At 44.5% G+C, this 12,867-nt stretch overlaps 1 protein-coding gene across 2 annotated transcripts; it reads right to left on the reverse strand.

Moving 5' to 3' along the window:
* Positions 1-8,080: 8,080 nt before the first annotated feature.
* qrsl1 (glutaminyl-tRNA amidotransferase subunit QRSL1) lies at positions 8,081-12,826 on the reverse strand. 2 transcript variants are annotated; one of them, XM_086146831.1, is made up of 11 exons: positions 12,708-12,826; positions 11,842-12,001; positions 11,661-11,759; positions 11,480-11,576; positions 11,177-11,338; positions 10,905-11,080; positions 10,411-10,523; positions 9,755-9,947; positions 9,438-9,555; positions 9,138-9,343; positions 8,081-8,765 (listed from the first exon to the last, which is right to left on the reverse strand). In XM_086146831.1, exons 1-11 carry the CDS (start codon positions 12,729-12,731, stop codon positions 8,545-8,547), a joined length of 1,569 nt encoding a protein of 522 aa, XP_086002957.1. In that variant the 5' UTR covers positions 12,732-12,826; the 3' UTR covers positions 8,081-8,544. The 2 variants fall into 2 exon arrangements, with proteins under 2 accessions (XP_086002957.1, XP_086002948.1); XM_086146822.1 differs by having other exon boundaries at positions 11,842-12,025; positions 12,708-12,819.
* Between the last annotated feature and the right edge of the window lie 41 nt (positions 12,827-12,867).

The following is a 12,867-nucleotide window of genomic DNA, read 5'->3' on the forward strand; positions in this document are numbered from 1 at the left end:
ATCCCTATTCCAGTCCTTCTCAAATAGTCGGGCGATGCCAGGGGGTGCGTGTGACCATGGGGAACATGTTTTTTTTTGCCGTACTAGAATAAAGTGTAATTGCACATCCACTACAGTAGTTGGCAGTGGCGCTCTCATTGTTAGAGTGTGCGCAGGGAGTATTAGCTCTATGGTGTAGGGTTTTTTTGCCCTGATATGAAGTGCAGTAAACAAACCCTAGAGGCAGCATGAACACTTCTTAAGCGGAGAGAGACGAAGATAATGAGACAAAGAAAGTCACCCGAAAGCTAAGACGAGGAAATATGACGAGGCGCATGTAGCGCTTGGCTTCACTGTGACTACAGTGGGAGAAGAGGAAACTTAACACTTAAATTCTTTTCTGTTACGGACTAAAAACAATGATAATAAAGTTGTTCTTTGTTGTAAGTTGAACTATACTTCTTTCTTTTTTATTTCTTTAATTTTAATAAGGATACAGTTTTATGCAGAGGTGTACTTATAACAATTTTATTGACAAATGATATTATTCATAGTCGCGGCGGAGAATGGGGGGGGAGCGCGAATTGTTTTCTTCTTGCAAGGGGGGCGTAACAGAAAATAATTGAGAAGCACTGCCCTATTCAATGTATAGAATTACCACTGAACGTCTTTATATCCATCATTTAGCTGATTTTTATAGGTGACATGCTGCTGGCAAGAAAAATAATGACAGCAAATGTTAGTAATTATAGAAGGTTAATTCGTTTTGGAATTTAATTCATTCCTCATTCCACTGACATTTTTGGGGACATGTTTTATTCTTTAAAACATTTGCATGTAATGGTTTAATATCTCTAAGAATTTCTGCGACCATTTGAATGCAGCAGGCACGAGAATGTGCTCTAAGGCCAATCCAGCCCAGAGACGCAAACCGGTGGTCCAGGAAGTTCGCCGGGAAGAGGAAGCAGGAAGGCGCGCACAAGCTGTGTCACAGGCAAAGCGAGGGCCGTGGATGACATGGGAGGGAGTCGAGAAGCGGAAGATCTCCTGGAAAGATCTGTTGGAGATGGAGGCCTTCAGGGCGAGCTTTACCATCAGGGCAGCCTATGATGTCCTGCCTTCTCCTGCAAATCTAAGCCAGTGGTATGGCAAAGACCCTACATGCCCTCTATGCTCAAGCCCAGCAATATTGAAGCACATCCTAGTGGGATGCGAGTCCAGCCTCTCCCAAGGCCGTTATACCTGGCGACACAACCAGGTACTAAAATGTCTTGCAGCGGTGCTGGAAACTCGCCGGACGAGCGTGAACGCCCTTCCTCCCCCGTCATCCCGTTGGCACACAACTCCATTCATGTGGGAGGGGCAAGCCAGCCTCCCCCCCACGAGAACGGACCTTGGGCCACTGGCCAGTGCACGGGACTGGAAGCTGCTAGCGGACCTGGACAAGAAACTTTGCTTCCCAGCTGAGATCGCATCCACCAACCTGCGACCAGACCTCGTTCTGTGGTCATCGTCTCTCAGGCTCGTCTACATCATAGAGCTCACGGTGCCCTGGGAGGATGCAGTGGAGGAGGCCTATGAATGGAAGAAGCTGAGATATGCTGAACTGGTCACAGATGCTTAGCGACAAGGCTGCAGAGGTTTCATAGCCACGTCAACATCGAGGCTACTCAGGGAGATGGGAGATAAAGGACGTGCCGACAGACAGGCAGTCAAGGACCTCTCCAGGGCTGCTGAAAATGGGAGCCAGTGGCTGTGGCTGAAGAGAAGAGATCCAACGTGGGCCTTCAGGTAAGCTGATGGCATCTAGGGAGTGAACCTGGGACGCTGGGATTCACTGCTGAACCCTCTGGAGATGTCGTGGGCCAATCAGCAAAACATCCATGAAGGAGGGCGCTCACTTGACAATCCGAAGGAGGCCATCGCTCACTTGAAACCCCACAGAGTCTCATCGATGCCGTAGGTATGCTTTCATCAAGGGATACCAACACCTAGTCCTACAAAATTAGATGAGATGAGATGAGAACAACTTTATTAATCCCGAAGGAAATTGTTGTGCCAGAGTTTCAAGTAAAAACATAACAGTAATAGACAATAGTGGAAAGGAGGAAGAATAAGAAATATAATGAAATATAAATTGTCTTAGCTGTTAGCAGTAAATACAAAGATTGAAGATTCTGTCCGTTTTTGTGGCTCCTGCCACGAGACCGGACTTCGCTGTCCCGGTGTGTTCAGATTATCATTCAGGGAAAAACATCACAACGGCCAGGAACTAATCAAGCAAGAATGGTTTATTCAAAGTCAGGAAAATACACTTACGAGATATCCCGGGCCAGAATGAATGTCACCCCACGAGGATCGTTCAGCTCCTCTAGACACCTGCTGAGACGCGTCCAGTCAAATGTGTAGATGAAGAAGTTCTGGCCCCGATCCAAAGGATCAGGCTCATTTTATACCTTTTGGCCAAAAGGGTCGGAGGGAGTCCTGACAATGGCTTCCCCGACCCCCCCAGTTTTACGCTCTCTAGGAGTGCGGCCATCTGGGGTGCGGGCCTCGTAAACTGCGCTTCGATCAGAGCTGTTGGTCGGAGGAAGTTTATCAAAAATTCCTCCGACCCCTGGTTTACGCTCTCTTGGAATATGAGCACCTGGGTTGTGTAAAACCGTGCTTTGATCGAAGTCGTGGTTCGGAAGAAGTCCCGATAATGACTTCCTCCGACCCCTGGCTCTAGTCAATTATCCCCGGGGGGTGTCATTTGAACAGCAGGGTAGCGCATTCCTTCACCTTACATGATGGGGTCTCGCAGTTACATTTTAACAGTCTTTGCAATTGATAGTGAAATAATGATGTGAGGTTGGAGATTCTATAATTTGACCTAGGGGATTTTGCAAGTCCCTCTCTTGACGTGAGCGTCCTCACGTCACACAAGGACTACAATCAAAATAAGTAAATACAATGAATGTATGTAAACACAATGTATTATAACGGAATATTCTAACAATTCCCTGCGGCTGAGGGAAGAGGAATTAAAAAGTCTGAAGCCTCAAGTAGGAAAGACCTCCTGTGGCGTTCAGTGGAGCTCTTTGGTGGTATCAGTCTACGACTGAAAGAGCTCCGACAGGACATCAACGTGGCATGCAGGGGGTGATGGATGTTGTCCATGATGCTGAGGAGCTTCCTCATCATCTTCCTCTCTGAAACCTGCACAACAGACTCCAGCTCCACTCCCAGGACGGATCCAGCTCTCCTGATGAGCTTGTTGAGTCTGTTGGTGTCAGCTGTCTTGAGCCTGCTGCCCCAGCACACAACAGCATAGAAGATGGCGCTGGACACCACCGAGTGGTAAAACATCTGCAGCATGGTCCTGCAGACGTTGAAAGATCTGAGCCTCCTGAGGAAGAACAGACGGCTCTGACCCTTCTTGATTATAGCATTAGTGATAAAAGTCCACTAAACAGATCTAATGTATGTTAATGTTATCTAATGTATATCTAAACACAAAACAGATCTAATGTTGTCAGCTGGGGTGTAAATGCAAGACAAAAGTTTTTTTTCGATTATCCACAGACACTTGGTACACAGACTCATTCAGTACAATCTAGATGTCTGACCTCAGTTGACACTATACATCACAATAACAGCACAAGCTTCTGTTGGACCTTTGCTGCAGTTTCTCATTTTATCAAGACAGGTTAGTCTGGGCCTCCAGTGAATCAGAGTATTGTAACAACCCTGCGGTACTGCGGAAATTCTGAGTTCTATGTTTTCCGACTGTGAAAGTGTTTTGGGCTTGCGAGTGTGAGTGTAGAGACAGAAGATGAGTGAAGCCCCTGTTGTTTAATTGCGAAAATAAAGATAAAGCCTGTTAACTGCTAAATCGTCATCATTGAGCACGTCCATGCAGATATAACATTGGTATCAGAAGTAAAACGCCAGGGTATAACCGACCAAACTTCACTGGCGCAGTGAGCCTGCATCAGCTAACTTCTTCAGCCGGAGGTATGGCAGCACGGAGAGAAAAGACCAACGCTCCTCTGTCAGTCAAGCAATGTCAGGAAGCAATGGTTTGTGCAGGTATTTCAGGGCATGAGGCGGAATCTGACTGCTTCAAAGCATTATGCTGGCCTGAGACAAGCGATGAGAAGGTAGCTGATGATGCTGGTTTTGCCTCACTGAGTGCAGCAGGTGCAATGAATGCAACGGCACCGGAAAAATGGACGCCATGGGCAATGCAGAGTCAGATGAATGCAAAGATGGCGGTACCCGCTGGAGTCAACACCATGCCAAGACACTCAAATACTCCGGTAGGACGAACTGGGAGGCCTTCCACACCCAGTTTGAACTGCTGGCACGGGCTGCAGGCTGGTCGGAGCACAGTAAAGCACTCCAGCTTTCCCTGTGTCTCACTGAGGAAGCATCAACATGCTTGCTAATCCTGAGCGATGGGGCCATAGTTGGTGCTCTACAGTGGCAGTTTGGACAGTGCCACCAACCTGAGGTTCTATGCTCGGAGCTATCAAATAGGCTGAGACAAGCTGGGAGCCGCTCAATGTGTTGGCTTATGACATTGAAACCCTGGCAAGGAGAGCATTTGCCCACACGCCTGCTGAGGTACAGGATGAGCTGGCCCGAGACCAGTTCCTCCAGGCCTTAATTCCCAGGGAGCTGTGGATACAGACACAACTAGCGCATCCCTCTACTGGAGGCTTTGGAGAGGGAGGCCTATGTCGGGGCTAGGGCTGTTGTGAGAGCCTTGGGACAGGTGGACCCAGTCCAGGAGAAGCCAGCATGGGTGGATGTGTTGGCGGAACTGATCAGAGGTGTATCACTGCAACCACCCGGCAGCAGCAGCCCGCCCTTGCCGAGGCTCTCTTGTGTGCAGGGTGTGTAGCCAGCCCAGCCATATCAGAGTGCAGTGCCCCAAGTAGTCAGGCATTCAGGGAGGCGCCATAGGGTCTGTGTAACAGGGAACGCAGACCCAGGTCCCTGTGTCACACTGCGTCTCATCTCCGCAGTGGGGGCCCAGCTATACAGATGAGGGGGGGCTCCACTCCCCCCAGAAGCAGATGACACCACTTCACCTTTGCAGGACAGGGCCCATCTGTAAAGATGGGAGAGCAGGGCTCCACTCCCTCCAGAAGTAGATAACAAAGCCGAGTAGTGGGGATGGACTCACGTAGCGGATTTTTGCAATGTCCTCATCAACCTGGCAGGGGCTCCATGCATTGCCCTTGTTGACACTGGCTCCACAGCAACACTGGTGAGGTCTGACATGGGTCCGGTAGGGATGCAGCTGAAGCCTATGACAGTGAAGCTGCGGACAGTTACCCGTGAACTAGCCCCCATGATTGGAAGGGAGTTGGTTCATATTCATGTTGGGGGTTTGACTATAGCATTTAGAGCATGGGTTGCACCAGTACAGGACCCCTGCATATTAGGACTTGACTTCCTGCGGACTGCCTGCTGTGAGGTAGAGCTGGGGAGGAACACACTGGCCTTTCCAGGGGGACCCACAGCAGAAATTGTGCACCCCTCTAAGGCCCCAAGACCACTCCCACCAACCTTGCGAGCAGCGGTGGCACATCATGGGTCAGACCCCTCACTCCAGGATTCCCCACCCTGCCTCCTTGTCCCCCACATCACATATGCCAGTTGCTGTGCAACCTCCTGCCCTGGACCAGCAACCAGCAGTCTGTAAGGTGGACAGGCTGGCAGCGGTAAGAAAATTATGGCAGCATAACTGTGAAAGATTAGACCCCAGGTCGCAGGAGGGGCTGTGGCAGGTACTGGTGGAATTTCAGGAAATTCTTGCCCTAATGGAAGAGGGCCTGTTATTGACACAGGTGATGCCCGGCCCATCAAGATGCGCCTCCGCCGCCTTCCCGAGGTGCACCAGGCAGCTGCTGTTAGCAAAATTGAGGAGATGCAGAAGGCTGGTATCATTGAGCCATCTGACAGCCCTAAGGCCTCAGGCGTTGTGATGGTGAGCAAAAAGAAGAGTAATAAAATGAGGTTCTGTGTGGACTATAGGCAGCTAAACAGTGTGACGAAGAAAGACACATACCCACTGCCCCGCATTGATGAGTCTTTGGGCTCAGTATCCAGCCTTGGAAGCAAGACCGAAGACTTCTTTTTGTGTCGGCAAAGGATCAAACGACTAATGGAGAAGGTGCTGGTTGACGTCCCCCGACAGGAGTGCCTGGTCTACTTAGACGACAATCTGGTCCATGGAAGCTCCTTCAATGCAGCCTTAGGGACCCTGTGGCGGATCCTACAGAGGCTATTGGTGGCCAATCTAAAGCCTCACCCTGATTAGTGCTGTTTAATGAGAAAGGAGTTGGAATTTCTGGGGCACAGCGTTGGGGGACAGGGCATCAGCACATTGGAGGAGAAGGTGCAGGCAGTGAGACTCGCCAGTCCCCGAGCTTCATGGGGCTGGTGTCCTACAACAGGCGGTTTTTGTGGGGGTTTTCCTGCATTGCCACGCCCCTGTTCCACTATCCAATCCCTGTCATTCCCAAAGAGACACTCAACATTTTTATCTCTGTTACCGCCAGCTGCTTTCTGTAATTTCCTCTATGCCACTATTTCTAACTATAGAAAACATTGCTGGTACTTTGGCAGTCCAAAGCTGCAGAAGCTGGCTCCATGGATGTAGTACATCACCTCCCAGAGGACGAAGGAGCCTTAATTGGTGGCCAAGGCTGCAAAGTTCCATGTGGAAGGAGTTGGAATGTGTCCAGTGAGGCCATGGAGAACAAATACTTTGAGGAGATTCTGGTTAACCTTCCAGCGATTCAGGGGAGGAAGTAGTGCATGGTCAAGACTGTATGGTGGGGATGCATTGCTGCTGACCTCAACTTGAGCATTGTGGGTCAGTGGAGGGATTAATTCAAAGTACTCCTTAACTCCACTGACACACTTTCCAGTGAGGAAGCAGTGGCCTCTCCTATCCCCGGGTGTCAGGATTGGCAGAATTAGTTATTAGTAATAACTAATGGTCTGCACACAGACCAGTGTTATTGTTATTAACAATTATTGTTATTGTTATTAGTAATAACTAATAACTAATTATTTAACTAAATAATTATATTAACCTTTGTTTGGGGCTCCAGCAACAAAGATGGAAATAATAACTAAATAGTGGAATACAGTCTCATGAAAGGGGTACAAGGCTGAAAAAAAAAAAAAAATTTTTTTAGGTGCATGGACAAATAAAAGACCACAAAATGGTTTTCAGCATTCTAAAAAGTGAACAGACCGTGTTGTAAAAAAAAATTGAAAAAAGATTTTTGACCTTCAGGGAATTATTCTCTTCTTTTTCTTGTAATATCTATTTTTTGATGAGAAACTTGTATCAAAGTTGATTTAAACACCAGAATTTTAAGATTTAAAAACTACAAGTTGCCGCTGATGAGATACATAGTCAATATGCATGCTGCCACTTGAACAGGACATAAGATACTCTTTTGAGTTCTTTCAGTTTTAAGTCAGATTCCCAAGGAATCAGCCATAAACATCATCACTTACTGCATTACCACAATCCTCTGATCTGGAATGTGGACCAAAACTTTCCATACCTTACGCAGAATTACCCCTTTAATAATAGCTTTAACAATTTATAGCAAATTATTTTACAGATGGTGGGTGGCACAGTGATAAGTACTTCAGTCACAGAGCAAGAATGACCCTGGTTCGATCATGACAGGTGGTTGGTCTATAATGGTCTTTATGTGTGGCCCTGCAAGCCACTAGCAACCAATACAGGGTGTACCCCGTTCTGAGCCACTGATAGCATTGATAGGCTCAGGCTCTCATTTGACTGAGTGCAGGATAAACGGTATAGATAGTGAATGTATTTCACAGCCCCGAGAGCCATTGCACACAGACCATTGAGGATCCCTTGAACCCAGTTTAAGAACCATGGCTCTTACTGATCTCTGTGCCTTTTGCTGTGCTATGCTACTAGCCTATTCAAGCAAAAGTCATTATTCTACATTTTGTGCATAAAGGAATGTTAGTCAGCCCTCACTAATCCTTATATCCATATCTAAAACATATTTGAAAGTCAATCAGTGCCTATCATGGATCTTAACAAAGACAGTTACTCTCTTTAATAATCAAGATTAATTGAAGCTGGGGGCAAGGACAAGTAAGGGTCAGGTAATTGTAAATCTAGCTTACAGTGAAGCATATTGATAGGGTATTTACAAATGCAAATTATTTTTCTTAAAACACACGTACGGCTCAGTACAGTACTTCAAAATAGCACAAAAAATACAGAATCAGATTTCTGAATTTAAATCTAATTTAATTTTCCTTGCAGTATATGTATGTATTCTATGTATGAGTACACATGAAGAGAGTATACAAATAATGAAATTATTCACATAACTTGTATTGATTTAATTTCATTATCATTGTCTTATTTTGTCATGTTCATAACTGGTGAATGCTATAAAATACCTAATTCCTATTAAGGTGCAATAAAATGGCACCTTAGCAACAAAGAAAATCCATCTTGATAATATTATTAGCCTTGAACTAGTGTCTCCACAGATCTCTTTACACAGCTGAAGAGTGCTCCATACCGGCAAGAGCAAAGCGATTCTTGCTGGTTACACTAGAATCTCCAAGGCAACCAATCGAGGGAAAACCAACCCTTTGCTCAATCCAGTTGGCAATACTAAGCAGCTTCATGTCTTGAAAGGGAGGACCAATGAGCTGTAAGCCAATGGGAAGGCCGCGTCTCGATAAAGCAGTTGGCACAGAAACTGCAGGGAGACCTAGGAGAAAGATAAGGGGTTGAAGGACAGGTCCCAGTAAGTTGAGGATTAGGATCTAAAATGTATTTAACGGCTAGTTCAAAAAGTAACAAGAGGCATGAGAAAGTTTAACTGAAGGTAAATATCTGATTCAGAATATGGAATACTTTTTAAAGTTAGCTGAAATTTTATTATGGCCTGATTTTGATTTTTTTCAAATACAAATTTCAACTGTAAAGGATACAAAATTAACCAAGGCATGAAAGTGCTGATCAGTGGCCTTCAAAGGACATTTTGAGTCATAGTAAAGTATTATATTCCAATAAATGAAATCAGCGTATTTTAGAGTTTTTTCTCTAGACACCCTGCATACAAGATTGTACAGTTCTGTACCTGCCAGGTTGGCAGGCTGGGTGAAGACATCTTCCTGGGCAGTACATGTTTGGTTGTCTTTAGTGATGAAAGTAGAGTAACATGCGGCATCTCTTAGGGTTGTCGGTGTCAATAGTACATCCACACCAGAGCAGAATACATGGTTGAAATTTTCCATGATAAGCCGGCGAACCTTCTGGGCCTTCAAAAAGTATCGATCGTAGTTCCTGGCAAATGTGTGTTGATTATACACAATTTATTATCTCTTACATTCAGAGAATGCCTTGAAAGTAAAATAAAAGGTTGAAGGTGCTTTCTTACTGGTTGAGCAGGAAATAATTGCCTGACAAAATCCTTCTTTGCACCACATCATTAAAGCCCTCATGTCGGGTCAAGGCATACATGGCCTCGTTTGAGCTGTCCAAGTGACTGCGATGGCCTAGCAGATGACAGCAAAACACAAAAATGATCTGCACCATTACCATACCATATTGTATTGTAGATGTCTTGTAAAGTACATTTTCCATAACTGTCAAATATTCAAACAGTGACATACCACACAACAACACATATACTGTAAATGACAAATATTAAAATGCTTTGCTATAGAGCTTAAATATATCTTTACATGGTCATACCATATTCAAGGCCATCATAGCGGGCCATGTTAGATGCTACCTCAGCGCAGCACAAAATGTGGTAGGACACAATTGAAAACTGAGAGTGAGGGAGGGATACTTGCTCCACTCGTGCGCCTGATTTTTCAAACATGTCTGCAATTCGGCTCCACTGTGTCAGCGTCTCCTCAGACAGCCCTGGAGCATGGTATTCCTAACACACATTTGCAGACAGGAAAGATGAGCTGCTTTGCTAACTATCCCGCCTGTCTTTATCTTTCTTTAAAATCTACAAATGATGTATGCAGCTGGGCATACATAATGTCAATGTGAATGTTATACCTGTAGCACAACTAAAGTCACTATTATGCCACATATAATGTAAAAATCACATAAAGCTTTTCATTGAGGCATGCCAAAGATTCAGAAAAATAATCCCAAAAAGGGAAATATTAGTCATAAAGATAAATATAGAGGATACGTAAGTTTGAAACTGATGATGCATCAACGATAAAGTCAATATAATATCATCACAGCTTGAAAACCTAGTCTATTTCTTCAAAGTTTTAAACAAAATATCACGAGGTGCAATGCCTTACAGAAAAATACTTTACCAGTATTTTAGACAATTTAAAAATAGTGGTTCTGAAATTCAACAATGACAAGATTAAAGTAACCTTTGGAATGCCAACACAGATCTTCTTGATATCAAAGTCTTCAGGCAGCTGTGATTGTGATGAAGGGGCAGGACTTGTTGTTGAGTCATTACTATCTAGGCCTTGGAGTACACCTGTGTGACATAGCAAAGATCTCTGGATTAAAAAGCAACTCCTATCTTTCATTCGCAGTCCTCTAAGGATAATATGCAAAAGTCTTTGGCTGCACTTGAGTTAACGTATGGCTCAGAGTTCAGATCCGCTACAGCTGAAACCAAACTTGTCAGTGGTTGCAAAATGTTTGATATGCCAACAATCAGTCCACATCTCCTGAAAACACGGTATTCTTTAAGATCTACATAGACATAGAAGGCATATCTAATCATATGCTAAAGAGTAGATAACTGGACAAATAAATGCACAAATAAATAAGACAGTCCATCCATCTCCCAAGGTAGTATGCACCGTAGTGTAGCAACGGAATGTGTAAGTGGGTAACTGTAGTTATGTACTACCTAAGACAGTGGCAGCATCATGAGCACTGCGAGTCATAATGCCAGGAACATCCATTGAGTTGACCAGAGGAATGAGACCATGCCTAGACAGCAGGCCATAGGTTGGTTTAAAAGCTACTACACCACACTGTGCACCTGGGTTTCGGGTGGAACCACCTGTATCTGAACCTAAAGCCCTAACAGGAACAGAAAATGACAATGTATTTAGTTTTTCTTTTCACATTCAAACTTTTTGGACTTTCAACAAAATTAGGGCAACTGCCTTCACTTACAGGTAGCTGGTGAGGGAGGCCACAGCTACGGCGCTTCCTCCCGAACTTCCACCAGAGACAACCCAGTTAGAGTCTGATGTTGCCCTTGTATGTTTGCTGTAGGGAGCAGCATAGCTCCAAGGATTCCTCACAGGACCGAACATCCCATCAACGCTGCCTGAACTGGGAAGCACATGAATGTAATGGAAGAATTGATTGATGAAATGTAAAATCATTTTACATTATAAATATAAACAATCATTTTTAATAAAGATTGGAAAATGTTGATGTCTACTATACACAACACTGATATCGATGGTTTACCCCATAGCAAACTCATCCATGTTGGTCTTCCCCATGAGAATAGCTCCTTGGTCAAGGAGCTTCTGGACCACTGTTGCATTGTATGGTGGAATATAGTCTAAAGCAAATGTACAGACAGGCTATCATCACTAGTTATTCTTGACAAAGGGTAAGCATGTCAATATGTCAGGCTTTCATGGACCTTTGAGAACCCGGGATGCACATGTTGTCTTGACACCCTTAGAGCAAAAGTTGTCTTTGACAGCAAAAGGGATTCCATCCAGAGGACCTTTAGGGCTGCCTGCATTAGACAGAATAATCGGGCAGAATTAAAGCAATGTTTCTAAATAGAACATATGTGTTATATACTTAAATTTCCTCACCTTTTAACAGTCTTTTCTCTGATTCATGTGCCTGCTTCAGTGCAAGCTCTTCTGTCACAGTGATGTAAGCGTTTAGATAGTGTGTTTCCTTGATACGGTTCAGACATGTTCCACAAAGCTCTGTTGGGGAGATTCTTCCCTCCCGGAGGGCCCCTGACACCTGACATGTACATGTTACAAAAGTCTGCTATCCAGATACATTTGAGAGGTCAATATAGTGGTAGGGACCACAGAAAAACCCATTATGATACTTCTCTTGAGAGCATTCCTTCAATTTGTGCCAGGACTTTTGGAATCACAAATACTAAGTCAAACCAAACCAGTTTTTTCGGCAGACAAGTGATGAGTTGATGCCTGAAGCTTTCAGGAGGATACACTCTGTATCAAGTAATTCATCTTGTGAAATGACAAGCACATTTACATGAAAAAGTAATTACGTATGCAATTAATGGTTTATTTATTTCTCCTTTTCATACCATACCATTTTAGACACAATAAGAGCATTAATATGAATATTTGTAGTACATGAATGGGATGGACCTTGACGACTCATGTTTAACGTTGTTGTAATTTGGTCCACGTTCTCAATCTAAGTAAAACTTGGAATAGGATTTTCCTGGCTGACTGCATGTCTCTAAATTATTCATTCAGAAATGATAGACAAGCGCTCTGACCACGTAAAACTTGGACAAATCGGCAAGGAAGACGAAATGAGAATAATTGTTTGGCAAATCGAATACTTGTTCAATGTTAAAATTGAGCTATTGGCTACACCGGCTAATCTACAAGCTACTCGCATTAACCCCAAAAGCAGTGGCTGTGCAGATAAAGGTGAGCTGAGAGGCCAGATAAATAGTCAGACTAACCTCACGTATTGTCAGGCCGAGCATAATCACCACCTTTGCGATACTGTGTTAAATTTTATCAACCATTGACAGCACGAAGTACAGGGGGCCGCCATGCTTGCATGGATAGTATCGTTGTCTAATAGCGCTTCGTTTGATAGGATAGCCGTTGAGCATTCAA

The sequence above is a fragment of the Fistularia commersonii genome, chromosome 1, assembly GCF_037954325.1.
Source record: "Fistularia commersonii isolate RoL2024-O1a breed Wild chromosome 1, RoL_Fcom_v1.0, whole genome shotgun sequence".
NCBI lineage: Eukaryota > Metazoa > Chordata > Actinopteri > Syngnathiformes > Fistulariidae > Fistularia > Fistularia commersonii.